This window comes from Poecilia reticulata, linkage group LG16 (genome assembly GCF_000633615.1).
Source record: "Poecilia reticulata strain Guanapo linkage group LG16, Guppy_female_1.0+MT, whole genome shotgun sequence".
Taxonomy (NCBI): Eukaryota; Metazoa; Chordata; class Actinopteri; order Cyprinodontiformes; family Poeciliidae; genus Poecilia; species Poecilia reticulata.
This window is the reverse complement of record NC_024346.1, coordinates 10081164-10097983: the sequence shown is the minus strand read 5'-3', so window position 1 is coordinate 10097983 and position 16820 is coordinate 10081164. Positions and strand designations below refer to the sequence as shown.

The following is a 16820-nucleotide window of genomic DNA, read 5'->3' as shown; positions in this document are numbered from 1 at the left end:
AGGGAGATCAATGTGAACCTCCACCAGTCTGGCTCATTTACACATGTCCGAAAGTGCCAAATGCATCTGCTTAAAGTTTAAACATTCATACATACGTTAAACAGCATGGACAGAACAGAACCTGTGTCCTGTTCAGGAAGGAAAATGGTTCTGTCACAAATATGAGTGTGGTCTATCGCAGAATATAATTAAAACACACTAAAAGCTTGTAGCAGGAACAGAAAACGGAATGTTAATATGCTTAGGAGGCACGTTTTTCTGTTCAAGTATGGACTATGACACAATCAACATAATCATATAAAGCTAAAAATACACAAGAATTAGAATTGGTTTATGAAACATACCTATTCAACCAATATCAACAGATATAAAGAACAATAGCTATGATTGGGAATCCGATTGAATCTGAAGGATTTAACTGTAAATTTCTCTTAGGCAACAAATTAGGTGATGTCGGGTCACATCCGGTTCAGTTGGCTGCAGGTTGCAACTTTACAGTCTTGGACTTTTCGCTTTCTTCGTGCTCTAACATTGTTTTATTGAGACAAAGGTTATTTTTATTATTTGGAAAACGTCTTGATATTCCAGGTAAGTGTTTCATCACATGACTGGGATGTTGTTTTCGTCGCTGCTCAAACTGACGCACTGATAGCAGGATTTTAATCAGAGGCCGAAACAGCTACGCAGTTTGAGTTTTTCAAAATAAAAGTAACAATGGGCTTAAAAAAAAACGATTTCAGACGAAAATATGAAAAAATAATGGTCTTTAACTGTATAACTTGTGCAGTTTTGATCGATTGTGTGTGACTACCAAGCATGCGTCTTCCTTTTCTTCTTTTCTAATATGGCGGATCGCAAGCAACTTTAAGGTACACCTACTACATGAGTGTGTAGCAACATTACTTTACATCCATTAAATTCTATTTTTTACATTTTGTATGCGTTCCTTAATCAGTAAATATCCACTGTGTTTCCCAAACATGCGTCAAGTTCTTCTTCTTTTATATATTATTGGCCAATGGTAAACAAACCTAAGATACATTTACGCCACCTACCGGACTGGAAGGTGGACATGTCTCCCCTTGACGTGACACCGGCTCCGCCCCCATGCGGAAGTAGAACAAACTCGACATACATAATGAAATTAGTGTTATATTGGCAGGGGTAGTGGAGCTCAGTGCAATACCGGACATTTTTTGAGTCTTTTTTGCCTTATCAACCAACATGGAGGAAAAGATGACGGGCAAGAAAATTCTCAGAGTGCTACAACAGCTCTGTATGGTTATTTGCAGCAGACAATGTTGAAACCCAAGTCTTTAGCATCCAGAGAAAGAATGAGGGGCACAAAGTCTCATTGGATGTGAGTGTGAAAGCTGTGTCGGGACACATGTTGCATGTGCAAACAGGTGAGAATTGTGAAAATCTGCCTTTTTGGAAAATTCTTAAAAATAAACAGTATCAAAAAGGTGCTTAAATGTAAGTACCACAGTTACTGCAGCAGGTGTTTCCATGCTGCCATAGAGCTACCATGGCGTTTAAACACATAAAATCAAGCATAACCACCTTCACTTATTGATTTTTTTAGTTGTCCAACAAACAAATGCGATGTTTACTACCAGTTACCTTTGTGCAGACGAACATGGGGCAATTTGTCGATCACAGTTTTATTCTGCTGGACATGAGGTCGGCTGCAGGCCTTGATCCATTTCTTGCAGTATTCCAGACTCGTTTGGGTTTGAAAATGTAATAAATTGTATTTCGCCCTCTACATGCTCTGGGTAATGGCTGTTGGGATTGAATGCTTCCTACTGACAACGTAGGACTGTCATTTCCTATTATTTTCCTTGAAATCTCTATGACCACAGAGTGTTAGTTCCCCATATTCTACCCGTAATATACTGCAAGAAAAAATATGGTTATACAAATATCTACCAGCAGGATGTCACTCAGTCAGTTTGGTTCTGTTAGGGCTGCTTTTCAGAGGTGGCTAGAGAAGCCAAAGATTGCACTCAAGTAAGAATTCTATCATGTACACTGTATATTCCAATTTTCTTGCACAGCATATGTGCACAATACTTGGTTTTGGTTCATTTTACATGAATTGCTGCAACAATGCAAAGAGGAATGGAGATGATAAGCCTGCAACAGTGCTGAGGTATTAGGGAGGCCCTGATCACCTTGATAGTGCCTTCAGCTTCTCTATTTTGTTCGCTCAACAATACCCAGCTTACAAATCAGGCAGCATGATACCATGATCATTAAACCAGGTCATGGTACTTCCGAAAGTGTTGGCAGGTGTAAATTCCTGCTGGAAAGCATCACTGTTGAGCTTGTCAGTAAAGGGAGGAATGAAGTGATCTCAAATTTCCTGGTAAATAGCTGCACTGACTTTGAATTTGCTGAAACACATTGAACCAACATCGGCAGATTGCATGGCTCCCAAAATCTACACTGATTTTGAGAACTTCCCACTCAACCCGAAGAAACTTGGGTTCTGTCACTCCAGTCCTCCTCCAGACTTTGAGACCTTGATTTCCAGATGAAACGAGGAAGAATCACCTGAAAAGAGTGGGGTTGCACAGTTTCTTATCTAGACTCCCTCTAGATAAGAGGCTGTTTGAATGTTATACTGTACATGGGTGGTCCTCTGGCTTTCAAAAACATGACTGTTAGAGTAGTAAAGTGGTGACAGTGATTCAGAAAGAAGGGATTCGGCTTGTAACCAGGGGATTGTCACTTAAATCTGTGGGGAAGACACTTGACCTGCCTTGCCTACTGGCGCTGGTGCGTCACTGCCCTGCCTCTGTCAAACTGCCCTGGAGTAACTGTGGCTACAATCTAGTAATTTGCCACCGTGTGTGTGAATGGGTAAATGTAGTGTGAAGCGCTTTGTGGTTCTCTGGACTACATAAATACAGGCCATTCACCATTTACCATAACTGCTTACTTTACATTATTCTTATCCTTAGTCAGTGCACAGTATTGTCTTCCTGTGATGTATTGGGGACCTCTCCAGCGTGTACCCCCTTTCTCGCCCAATGACTGCAGGAGACAGGCACCATCTCCCAACTCTAGGGTAAGTGGCTATAAATAATGGATAGATAAGATTACTTTGGACCACTGAACAACAGTCCAGTCCCATTAATTCCTTAGCCAGATGCTATTGACGTTTCTGATTCAACACCAGGAGTGCAGCCCATGTTCTGCATGTGGTGCCTTTTTAAGCACTGACTTAACCTGGGCTGATAAAGTTATATTTGCTTTTTCTACCACATCTTTTCTTTCCACTTAACTTTCTATGATCAACGAGCTGTCAAGTCAGCAGTCTTCCTTCTAATTCTAAAGGCCATAAAATTGCTTTCTGGACTGATAACTATTTTTCCTGTTGCTTTTTTCTGAGCAACAGATTGTTGGGTTTTTGTTAGCTGAAGCCACATTTCTTAAAATTTACACGAACAAACAGAACTATCAGCCTACGTGCTGAATCTGAATTAATTAGACTTTTGAAATTACCGTTACATACTGCTATATTTTTTGGGAAGATTGTATTTTTGGGAAGACATTTTAAATCATATCCATATATATTTATGACTATCTCCATCATTTGTGAACATTTTTATGCAGTTGTAAAATACAGCTAGAAGATGGTAGGCAGGTTATTGAAGAGTCGAAATGGCAACGCGTGGGTACGAAATGAGGCTATGATTTACCAAAGGGGCGAATTGACCCGCAGCTAATTAAAACATCATCGGTTATTTATTTGTTTTTATCGTGCTGCCTTGCTGATGAGGCAGACATCTGCAGCAGTTGCAGACATCTCCTCTTCAGCTTTTCCAGGATTAATCAGGCTTGTTTTTTCCTCAGTAGTGTAGATGTCATCCCAGCACGCAGAGCCATTCAGACCTCTCTCATTTTCATCAAACGGATTAACCGTGTTGTGATAAGCCGCTGTGAATTTCCATCAAGAAATCAGACCAGCCCACTGGATTGTCGCGCAGCGGACCATTTCATCCCCCCCACCCCCCTCCTCCTCCTTATTTTCCCTCTTCTTCACCCTGCCCGCACTATATGTTACATTTCCAGCCCTCTCCTCTCAAATTTCGACGCAAGCGGACGTCCGCGGCACAGCGACGGTGCGCAGCGCAGGGAGCGGAGCGGAGCTAAGCACGGCAGGCGGCGGGCACCGCGGAGCGACGACGCGGCAGCAGCAGCAGCAGCAGCGGTGGCAGAAGCTCTCTCTCTCTCTCTCTCTCTCTCTCTCTTCCCCTCTCTGCCTTTTGTTGGAAACTGGCACACTGGATGGTGGATTTGTTTCTCATAGGGATTTGGATCGAGACTCGGGATAACTTCACATGGGACAAAACCCGCCTTCTTTCACGCCTGCCAGGGATTTGTTTCGCCCGGCGTGTTGACGACGGCAGCGGAGTAGAGCGGAGAAACCGGAGGCTGCCGGAGGAGCGCAATTGACAGATACGGAGACATGCTTATACACGCGTTTCCGTCCACCAGCTGATTGGGGATTGAGGCGAACAAAGCGGCGCGTAATCTATTCTGAAACAACGTGATATTGTGAGCTGGTAATGCAGAAGCGTGGGTCTGCTGAAACGGAGATCGGGGAAAGATGCTGTGATGTTCGCCTCGCACCGCAGGGCAATGCGCTGTAACGATCTGAACGGCGTGGAATAACGCACCGAGCCACAACTTTGTTCAAAGGCCTAACAGTCGTTAAATGCTCACATTTAGTAGTGCATTTATTCCTGGAGCCGGTTGCTTTCGTTTATATGGCTTGTAGTGTTTATAAACGCAGCCAGTCCTAAAGCTCTGTGTTGTTTTTTTTATTATGATTTGCAATATAAACCCACATCCTGCTCTCTCTTGTCACTGATACGATCCAGAGTTGCTAATTTATGTAAAAACTAACTGTAGGTGGAGTCACGTCTAACATTCGCGTATGCAAATCCAATCGATAGTGAGATAAAACCACTGGGGGTGTGTTTGGAGTCCAGCATATTTAGTCTTTACACCAGCTTGAAGGCAGCAGAGGCGCTGCTACCAAAGCACCGTGTGGTCTACTGTAAACGCAGCGTGAGCCCAAAGGAAACTTTCAATGGTTTTTCGAAAGTTGCCCGGTGTTTCTGCATCGGGCATGGGCCTGCGCCTGTCCCAGAAGTTCGTCTTTTTACTCTTCCTCTCGGGTTTGGTAACACTGTGCTTCGGAGCCCTGTTCTTTTTGCCGGACTCCGTCCGACTAAAACGCATTTTTCTGTCCAAGACAGAAGTCCAGCCGGTCACCGTCGGCTCCGGGTCAGAGAACGATGTCAGGGAGCACCTCAAAAGACCCAAGGAGCCGGAGCATACGAGGGACATGACCCCGGGCAAAGGAGAGACGAAGAGCCGTAAGCCCTCTGTCTCCAACGAAGCCACTGAGGAGCGGCTGGCAGGGGGCAAAGCTCAGGAGGACCTGACCGTGTCCCGGTCCAAAGCGGATTCCTTGATGGAGAGAGTCTCCGACGCTCACATTGATGCCAACTCGGATACTTTTAATTTCAAGAAGTTCCAAGGATGCCTGCTCAAACCTGCGCTGGGACGAGACAGCGGGAGTACGGCAGACCCCAAGACCAACGACCGCCGGGAGAAAGTGAAAGAGGTGAGGAGAGGAGGGGTGGAGGGTGGATCTAAAAGTTAAAGATAGTCCTCGTGCTTTGTTCTGCGAAGATCTGATGGTATAACGTTAAACAGGAAGTGATATTTGGAGTTGGCATTGATCAAGCGATCTGATACAGGTCTGCCAAAATAGCCTGAAGGGAGTTTTTCTTGTGGTGATGTTTGTTCTGTATTTTTAGTTGGCGTTATGCACGCTTTCAAAATATACTAAATTCTCAGAGCATGCACCAGACATACAGCTGTCTGCCTTCCCCTAACGCGTGAAGACACAAACCGAGGAAAATGCTTTTCCAGTGCGGAATATGATTTATCTGACAGTCTCATTATAGAAACTATGGGACAGTTCTCAGCTGAGCTGCTGTCAAACAGACTAAATAATTCCCTCCGTCATATCACTGTCCTGAAATTACCCAGAGCTGATTTTTTTATTTTTTATTTTTTTGGTTTCAGATACATTTCTGTCAGTTTGCTCCTGACGAAAACAAAAATATTTTAGTGACTAAAATTTCTCAAAAATTTAATTAGACCAGGAATTCTGCAACAGGAGAATAATTAATCTTTTAATTTCATCTCTTATCAGAGCTATATGGTGTTCGTTGTAGTTTTCATTAAAATCATGCTCCGTAACGTCAATCCTGCGGTGTGCTGTAACACCTCCATCTCCCTCATGCAATCGCTTCGAAATGATGTGACTGTTTGCAGTGACTCTCTGGCTTGAAGCTCTTTTAAGTCAGCCTTTTGTTGAGCCCTGTGGCACCCATAAGGGCTCCGGAGTGGGAGCGTCTGTAGATCACACATCTGTACCCACTCAAGGCAACTCATGGCAGCGAGAGGAGGTGGAGGGAGCGGGAGGCATAGATGGGGAGGAGGAGTGCGATGGAGGCTAGTGGCTGGCGAATACTCACAGATGGGTTTCAGCTTTGGCATGTGACACGGATAAGTCCTGTTGTCACTCTCTTTTTCAGCTTGGTGTCACCCTCTCACGCTGCTCACATTCTCTCGTGCCTAGAGGTGATGTGCTACATGGTGATGGAGGCGTCAGAGGACAAAGGGTTATTTGGCCCTGGTGCCCTGAGCTTCACTGACTCATAACTTCCCTCGCTGATGCTCTTTCAAGTAGATATCAGATTGGCTGATCTGTGCAGCTAAGTGCTGCACAAGGGAGTAGTTAGAGCCCACCATCCTGTCATCTAAATACTGATGCACAATGTTAGTTGTTTCCAAAACTAGAGCAGGCACACAGAAACCATATGTGGTTTTCTGCTGTTTTTTTTTCTCTCCACCCTCTCCAGTTTGTCGACTGTGCTGCAGCCAGCTTCTGTTTTCCTGGAGGCTTACATTCATGCTGCCAGCACTTGCTGACACATTGTAAACTTTAACTTTGTCCAGGTCTGCAGTTGTAGTAAAAAAAATAAAAATAACTGAACCAGTACAAACAACCTTTTTCTGTTCCTGTTTCAGCAGTTCTGATTTACATTACTTTGTAAAAGTTTGGAGCAATGCCCTTAGTTTTGTGTATTTTGCTGCAATGTGGCAATATTTTATCACTTTTAAAGTAGTTTATGGCAGTATTTCTTCAGGCTCTTTAGAGCTCTTTTAAAGTTTTCATTTTGACTTTTGCTGCCCTTTCAGTGTCCGGCCTTCCCGTTTCCAGGATAATGTTTTTTTTTTTTTTTTTGCACCAATAAAGGAGACTTCAAAAGTCACAGGATGAACCAGTGTTGCTATGCAGCATTGAAAAAATGCTTAGTTCTTTCACAAGACGTTCATCACAATGACACAGTTAATTCCTGATTACAGACTTAACTTCAAAAATATTTTATGAACAGCGTGATATGGAAATGCATTGAGTCTAATTATGACCGGAATTGGCACAGTTTTAGCTCTATCTAGTTTTTTTTCCCAAGACAATAACCGATAAAGTACATTTAGCTGAAACTTGCATAGATGATCTATTATAGGTTGATATATCTCTTGGATTCTGGGTGAGATCTTTACCTAATTTTTAAAGATCAGTCTCTTATAGACATGATTTTTAAATACTGTATAAAACCTGTATGATTCACTTTGCACCTTATGCTCTCTAGGTCAGATAAAAAGGACTGTGCAGAAAATGAGTTAAAACTGCTAAAGCTCAAAGGAAAATGCTGAAAGACCCTCAATGTCAGGAGAATTGCTGATTAAAATCACATTAGGAGATCACAAAAAATTCTTGACTCCTTGGAAGCAGCCTTTCAAAAAGAGAGAGCCGTTGGTGCACAGCGGCGTACACTCTGTGAAGCCTAAGCTATCATACAGACGCTATAAATATTTTATTGTTGTACCAGTTTATATTGTCTTCAGCCAACCCATCACTGCAAATGCCTTTTTTTCCTCACTTTAGTGGAATGTTAGAGAGAATGTTACCCCCCACTGCAAGCCAACAGAAAGGGGCTGCTCCGGCCCACTGAAGGCTTCAATTCCAAAACTGTGAATGGGCATCGTTTCTCCAAACTGCCAGCAACAAGAAAGCAGACTCCCCACATTCTCCCTCTGTGTGTGCATCCACTGCCAAGATGGGGTGAAACGAGGGACAATGACCGCGTGATCACACATCACTAATGTTAAAAGCCAGCCCTCAGGATACCGGCCAATACTCCCAAAGTTGCCAAGGTGCTGTGTACCTATTCCAACAACTGCCTGCTAAAGTAATTCTCATCCAAAAGTCCCCAGCAGGATAAAGACGGGAGTCATTTTCATACAAACCCCTTTTTGTAATTCTGTGATGATGTTTTTTTATTTTTTTTATTTTTCATTTTCTCACTGTGTTGCCTGCACTGCTGCCCGAGTAGCTGTGGTATAAGGAGCTGGGCAGCAGGAATCTAACCACAAACATGCACGCCGAGAGCAACAGGAGGGTGGCATGCATATTTTGTTTCGGGTGTCCTTTAAGCTAAAACTTTGAGTACTGAAGAAAATGCAAAATGCAGAGATGAAGGAGAGGGAAAAACTGGAGTAAAGAGGCCGTCTGAGACTGTCGAGAGCTCAGTGGCTTGGAGGGCTGGAGCATATTCAGAGTGAAGCCTCCCTATCTCTCTCCTCTGCTGGTCTTCACAACATTGCACACATCAAAAGGGTAATGTGCATCTAAAAGCCGTATCTGTAAAGCCGGCGATTTACTCCTCTCTTCGTCCACTGACTGCTTGACAGAGATATGCCGACGCAGTCGAATGAGGCCTTTGCTTGAGGAAATTGGAGCGTACTCTATACCATGGCTTCAAACAGGCGATGCATATGAAAGGGGAGAAGGTAACACGGAGGAGGAGATGGAGCTGACAGCTGAGATCTGCAGTGAGAGGACAGACCCTCTGCAGTTTCTCCTGGCACAGCCTCCTACAGTGGAGCAATAAGTCTTCAGGGCTCCTTTGTCCTGTTTTTGTGCTCACACTTGCTTAGTCGGTCAAGAGCTTGGGGATAAATGTGGAGTTGTAGGTTTACAGATAGAACGGTTTGCTGCAGCTGCATTTTTGTGTAGACTAAAAACAGTGATCACCTGACTGACGGATACTTGTGTGGGTGTATGTACATAAACCAAAAATAATGAGCTGTATATCAGTTTAAAACATTTTTTTTTTAGAACTGACCCTGTTCCCACTTTTCTTTTTATAGAGAGAAAACTTCCAAGTGATGGTTTAAATATAATACAAATACAGTAAAACTAACACTCAGTGGACACCTATGATTGGTTGGCTCTCCTTGCCGATACATTTAAGACATTCTTACACAACTCTGGTGAATTATTATGTGTAAAAGAAATAATTTATAACAAAGTAATTCTGCTCATTCATTTCGGATTTATTTCATTATGTTTGTCTCTAACTACGCTCTACGATATTGTGAAATCTTACGTTGGCATCAGTGGTAAATATGAAAATATCAGTTGCAGTACGTAGCTATTTTCTTTCTTCCTCATGTGTGCATCATACATTCGGTGACCTTTTAACAGTTTGGGTAACGTCACTTCTATCCAGCCGAGACTCTTAAGAAGTTAAATATTATTAGCTTTAAAAATGCAATTTCATAACAGCTGGAATACATTAGCCAACAATCATTGGATTCCAAGCAGTCCTTTCCAATATCAATGTTGCACAAACCGGTATTTTGATGATGATGATGATGATGATTTATTGACGATACAGCCATAATCTTGAAAACTTCAACTGCCAAATAGTTGTTTATGGTGGAGCTATGCTTATTTCATTGTTGCCAATTAATTTCAGAGTTCTTCTTCTTCAAAAAAGAAATGTGTGAAGAAACATATGTGATCATTTGAAGTGATCAAATGATCTCCTGGGAAATCTTAATTGGTGACATTAAGCAGCTGGAGCTGTAAAGCACCTTGACACCACCACACACAAACTGGGAAGTACTCCCCAGAAGTAGGTGATGCTGTAGCTGGACTTTAAATCTACTTATAGAAGTAATGACAACAGAGAGGGGTGACTGACTGAATAAAATGCTCATGTTAAGCCGGTCCCTCCCAGCTGGCTTGGAGCGACATGAACTCCATCCTTCCTTCATTTCCCTGCTGCCTCCTCTCCTTCCCCGTCAGGTGTGCCAAACAACTGTCTGTCTGAGCTAGAGAGATGCTTCCTACTGTGCGAGAAGAAAGAGACGGAAGATGAACAAAGTCTTAAGAAAAGGCTCACACTCTCCTAGTGTTGTCCCGCAGAGCTTGAGCGTTTGTGCTTTTGCTCTCCTCTGTGGATGCTGTGCAAATGTCAGCTGCTGGGGTTTTGAATGTAAGCCCGTCGTCGTCTTCGGTCTGTTTATGTAGGATAGTGAACCGCCCGGACCGCTGTATATTGATATATTGTGCAAGTCAATGATGGCAGAGGCAGGTCTCATCTATTGCTCAGTGCTGCTTGGCTTGGCTTGGCCGCAGACCTTGTCTGTCCAGCAAAATAGAATTGATGACTTGTGTTTGAGCAGCATTCACAGGAATGTTGTAGGTATTCTGCCTTATGTTTTTTCCCCCCTTTCTTTTCTAAAACAATGCGATCATAAACAGTCATACTCCCGGTTAATCTTTTTTTTATTGCAGCTTGTGTTATTGTCTGGGTCTTTGTGTTGACAAACCTTTTGAAATGCAATGTGCCTCGTTGAATGCATTTCAGTCTTCAAAAAAAGCGTCCCTTAGTTGCATCTACAAATTCAAGTAAAAGCAAATTAGATGTACATTGACATGACTTTGAGGGCCTTGAACATGGAATAATAATTATTGGAAAACTTATTTTTCTATCAGAAAACCTTTGTTTAACTAAATATATTGCTGTTTTATTATACGGCACATTACATTTTAACCCAATAGTTGTCCTGTTGACAGATTTTCACACACTAGCTGTTCCCTGCAGCTCCTCCAGAGTTACCCCTGTCATCTCTGCTGCTTCTGCGGTCAACACTCTCCTTGATCTATTCTTCAGTATTGCTAGATTTTTAATTAATCAATTTGCCAGTACTCTGTGAGATGCTTGAAGGTCAGGGATATTGTTTTCAGCCTAACCCAGTTTTAAGCCTCTCTGCAACTCTATCCCTGATCAGTCTGGTCTGTCCTTCGTATTTATGATGCTCTAAAGGGAGTTGACAGCAAATGTATGTCACACTTAAAGAATTGCATTTGTAAATATTGAAAACAATCCTTTCTTGTCCTACCACTTAATAACTATACACTACTTTGTGTTCTTTCTATCACAAAAATCCCAATAAATATAAAATGTGTTTATTGGGTTTGAAAACAGTCGCAAGGCACGATCCTCCCTTATTGCCAATTCTTCCCATAGTCTTGTGCTAAAACACTGACTGTGCTGACTCACTTAGGTTGAAGCAGAGAGACTTCAAGTTCTAAATAGTTGACCCTAAAGGTTAAAACATCTACATCCAGGAAACGTGTGTTCTGCAGGATAGAGGTAAAGGGAAGGCAGAAACAAAAAAAAGCTTTCGAGGACAGCAGAGGGGATTATTTTTCTGGGATGATGAACGCTGCTTATAAAGTATAGAATAACAACCCTCTCCCAAAGCAATCACTGCAGGAAAAGAATGATCAGGTGAAATGAAGACTGACATTCTTTTGCAGTCAGGATAGTTTTATCTTACTTTTTTTTTATTCTTGCAGAACTCTCTTCAGGGAAAGTAGTTGTTGAGGCAGGCAGGCCATCCTAGTTTAACTTTGGCATTTATACATCAGTGTCCATATACAGCCTGTTTAAAATTCTTAGAGAATACTCATTGGCTGCTTTATATAGGTGTGTTTTATTACAGCGTGTGGCAGTGTGATCTCAGTGATATGTGTACAAAGGGAAGAGTTCATATGGTTATTCATTGAAGGGTTATTGAATACTATTAGAGCTCTAGGGAATCCCTTTGAATGAATTGGTGTGTTTTTTTTGTTTTCTTTTACAGTTGTTTTTATTGTCTTTAGATGATTTATTAGGACAAACCAGAAGTTTTTTTCTATAAAACCAAGTATAGAACAATGAGTTCTTTCTGAGGTCCTGTGTTGGATTTAACCGTTTTGACTCAAAGTGAGACTTAATTTTGAAATGGTTTTGCTGTGAAGATGATAGTGAAATGTTGCATTGCAGTTTTAAAGCACCACCGAGAAATGCAGATTTTATTTATTTTTTTGTCATAATTATGGCCTAGGTTGAAGTCCGCAGACTACAATCTAGAAGTTGAAGTCTGCAGAGAGGTTTTTACTGAAGCTCTATGCACTTCTGTGTTTGCACAGCCTGGTCCTTAAATCAAACTTTCATAGGCTATTTGTTTACTTTCCAGGCCCTCTCTGCCAGTGTTTACTGTAGCCTTCAGGTGTTGCATCAGTTGCCTGTGAAAGTAAAGGGTAAAGTCCCAGGTTGTATTCTGTCATATTTTGATCCTGTGCTTAAAGTGAAGAGCCAAGTTCAGGCTTCAGTCTTGACTCTGTGTTGTTTTTGGAAGTAAATGTTTGTTTTTCTAGGATTTTAACCTCACTCTACATTTTTTTTTTTTTTGCACAATCAACTCCTTTATTGTTGCAATGTTGCAATAAGTTCCACTGTAACGCATATATCTAGAGTTCCCAGCAATACTGACATAATGGGGACATCGTGTGTGGGTACATCTTAATCCTGTCTTTGATGTCCTGTGATAAATGGGAGAAAGGTTCTACTTTAAAGTATCTTTTCCCGGGTCTTTCCTCCCCTTTTGTCGTTGTATTCATATATTACCATAGTAAACTTAAAAGCTAAGAGATCCAATTATTTATGGACTATAAATGCATCAATCAACAGGATGTTCTTTGATGCACTTTTTTAGTCGGATGAAGTTTAGGGTTAGGCTTTATTCTTGTAATTTCCTCATTCTCCATTGGAATCAAAACAACTACCTCATTCAAAGAACCTGCAGCACATTTGCAGCAAATATCGTAGACTGTAAATAATTTCATCTGAAGCAGATGGAGATGTGGTTTCTTGTATTTTGGTATTAATATTTAATGAAAGAAACAACAATTTATTAAAGAGGACAAATCACATCTCATTCTAATCCATTACTGATGGTTTCTAATGGATTAAGAGAGAAGAAAACACAGGCCTAATTAAATAGTAAGCAAACACTAAATAAGATAAGCCACAAATTGTAAAGTCCACAAAACTTGTTGAGTTAGAATGGAATCTCTTTCTACAAATTTTTGCTGATTAAAACCTAAAACTGATCCAGTATGTGTGTAATTCGTACATGTCATAAAGAAGGTTATTTTGATGGACTAACTCTAAATCTAATGTACAAATATAATTAAGGAAAAGGATTTTAGAGAAAACAGCTACTAACTAAAAGTATTGGAAACCACCAGGATTAAGAAGTCTAAAACAAGTAATTAAGAAGTCTGGAAAAGCATCGAAAACAAAAATGTTCGGAAAATGTAATTGTATTTCAAGATTTTATTCCATGACCTATTGATTATTTGAAATTGAGAAAAATGAAAATTGTAGTCTGGAAAAGTAAAGCAATGTTACTTTGAACACTAGTAGCCATATTGCCCATACTAAAAACTACAACTGCTTCTGCACCATTTTAATGATGAGGCTAAGAAAACAGGATGCTTAATCTTTATAATCCCTGCTTTGGCTTTATGTGAGACTGTCCAATGTAACAAACACATGTTCTGTTTTGAGAAGTGGCTTGCTATTTGCTAAGCAAGTGGGTGCAACGGGAGTGGGCTGGAGATCAAGCAGACTTTAGAAATAGAAGATCAAAATCCAAATGTTCTCTTTTGTTTATGTGAAAATATAGTTTTTCTAACTGAATTGGCAGGTTAGACCTAAAAAGAAAAGGTGAATCTGTATTAACAAGGAAAAACCTGTATGGTGCAGCTCTGTCCAAAACAACAAATGAAAAGATTATTGAACCTTTGTAATTGTCCTCAGTCTTGCATGTGGACCTCTATTATATGTCTTGTGCATACTGGATTTAGTGAGTGTGTGATGGCCTGTTAGGCGTGTCTGCTTGTTACTGATGTAGAAAACTGAGGGGATAAAAGGTCTAGACGTGGCCTTGTTTACTGTAAGCTCTGCTTGACATCTTTTGCTTGGTGCTGAATGAAATATCCAACACTCCCTTTACCACCCTGCCACCGACATCCACCCACCCTTTCACTTCACTCTGGCTTTGCGGCACAGCAAACATACGAGAGGAGAAAAGAGAGAGTGGCCTAGATGTAACCAACAGACAAACGGAGCCGCTAGCTGAGTCCCAGCCCCTGGCCTTTATGCCTGCCTAATTGGTCAGAAACAGCACGGCCTGGCTGTGTTCAGAGTAATGCAAAGACATCAGATTTGGGCAGACGGAGCTTCCATGTCCCCATCTGAGTACCTCTTGTTTTTCGTTTAGTCCTACTGGTAATGTTTTGTGCATAGAAAGCACCGTCTCTGACTGTCTGTGTTACTCATTGTTTTCTGTCTTGTCATCCTCCCTGCTTGTTGGTATTGTGTGGCCGCAGGCATGTTACTACCAACCATCCCTTCCTCTGGATCTCCAAACAGCCAGCGGGAGCTTCCTGGCTGCTGTCGTCGCAGATTGTCCCGTCTGCGTTGTTGTTATTGTTTTGTGACACGGTCTTGGCCTACTTTCAAGAGAGCTAAACAATGCTGTCAAATCTTTGACCTGCAGTTTAGGCAGATACCTGGAAGATGACTAAAATATTTACATTTACTCAGATCAGGTTGTAGCCGTAATTTTGAATGGAACTCTTATCAGATCTTTTTCATGGTCAGTACTGTACGTTGTTTTTTTTTTTTTTTTTTTKTGGGTTTGGAGAAAATGCATCTCCCTAGTGATTTTTCTCCTTCATCAGCATCAACGGGCAAATTGCCATTAATTAGCTGAATGCTTACAAGAACGTTTTAGCCCGAGCTGGGTGTATTTGTTCATTATTATCGCAATTAGGTTCCTAATCAAATGGCAGCAATGGTGCTCAGTGCTCATTAGGGAGCCATATAGATTTCTCGGGTTTCCGCCGAGGTTGTGTGATGGGCTCGCCAGATAATTGCAATTTTCATCCACGGGTTGGCGGCAAGGCGGTGGAATAACAAAGAAACTGATTCCATGGTCAACTAAGGGGTGAAAACGAGGACTTTGGTGATCATTAATCAAATGGAAAGCGAACTAGACAGGTTGTTTGTCATATTTGTTGGAGACCAGTGTGAAATCTGACACAGACAATAACTTCTACTCAATAAACACGCACAAGTGTTTGGATACTCAAGTTGACCAGAAGAAAGTTTGGCATTTTAAAACTCAATGATTGTCCTCTGAAAACATTGAATGTAATCTTCTTTACATCCTTCCACTGACCCCGGTCATTGCTGAGAAAAGGTTTTCCAGCAAAATACAAATCTAAAAAATATCAGGGTACCTTTATGTTGACACCCTTCAGTTTTCTTTTCACATTCAGTGAAGCAGGCAATGATCTTCAGTAACAGGAAATGGGTGTAGCTAGTTTCTGAAGTATCGTGTAACGGGTTTTTGGAGAACCCCAGATGTGTGGTTTCAGTTAAACAGAAGTGACAGTTTGTTGGTCTAGACCAACGAGCCTAAATACTGCTGATGTCGAGTTGTACTCTGGCTTCATATAAACAGTTTCCAAACAAAACATCCCGGTTTTCAGATCTATTTACTTTCATTTTTAACTCTTCAAAGATGCAAGTAGATTAGAAACCTCTTTAAGCAGGAAATTGTGGATTACTGAAAAAAATTAAAAAATAATAATGTCAGCACAGCAACTGGTGTTGACCCAGAGTAGGGAAGTTGCCGTTTTTGCCTGAACTTGCATGTTTCCTGTTGAAATGTAGAACATTAAAAGGAAATTACATTGCAATTCTTTATATGAAAAGGGATATTGACCTCAAAGAAAATATGCGTTAAGCTTGCACAAATCATAGAAGAAAACTGTTCAAATCTGCATTTACATTAAATGTCTCTGAAGTGTTTTTCAACACACCTATACCCTGCCGAAGTCAGTCTGGGATTTACAGACAGTGATTCATGTCACCTACTTAGGTTCTTCTCTCTCAACTAGTGGCATAATGGTGCACAAAATCATGATTTGGCAGATTTTTGCTACTGTTGCAGTAAGAGAAATTAAATGTTTTAACTAAAGCCTAAATACAGCATGGAAATAATACACTCACTAAATAAAAGTGCATCATATATTAAATCACAGTCAATATGTATTTACAGTACAGTCGTAAAGGACTCCCTGGATGCAATATTTGGCACTATGCTAAATGTTATGCACTCCTGCTCTGTATAGAGTAATAAATTTAGCCTGTTGAATGGACAATAACTTATGTTTTATTTTAGTAGTAGTGAGGTGTAATGGTAAAAAAGAAATGTATGAATATGGTAAAATTATAATGAATAATTTAATGGCAATTTACAGCGGTATTATAGCAAATAAATATTTTCCTGATATCATGCAGCTCCCTTTCAAAATTAAACCATCTCAAATTAAATACTTTCTAAAAATATTTGAGATTTAAAATAAAGATAACAAAAATCTACAAGGTGCACGTTTAAATTTTTTTTACAAACTTCAGAAGAGCTATTTTACCTGCAGAGTAGGCCAAAAACAATTAAATTAG

At 40.9% G+C, this 16820-nt stretch overlaps 1 protein-coding gene across 1 annotated transcript in view; it reads left to right on the top strand.

Annotated features, from left to right (window-relative positions):
* Nucleotides 1-4031: 4031 nt before the first annotated feature.
* The window catches only part of LOC103477781 (mannosyl-oligosaccharide 1,2-alpha-mannosidase IA), a 207523-nt gene continuing 194734 nt past the window's right edge, over nucleotides 4032-16820 (top strand). Inside the window, exon 1 of the mRNA XM_008431079.2 lies at nucleotides 4032-5647. Coding sequence (XP_008429301.1) covers nucleotides 5108-5647 — 540 coding nt within the window. The 5' untranslated portion in view covers nucleotides 4032-5107. The remainder of the gene's footprint in view (nucleotides 5648-16820) is intronic.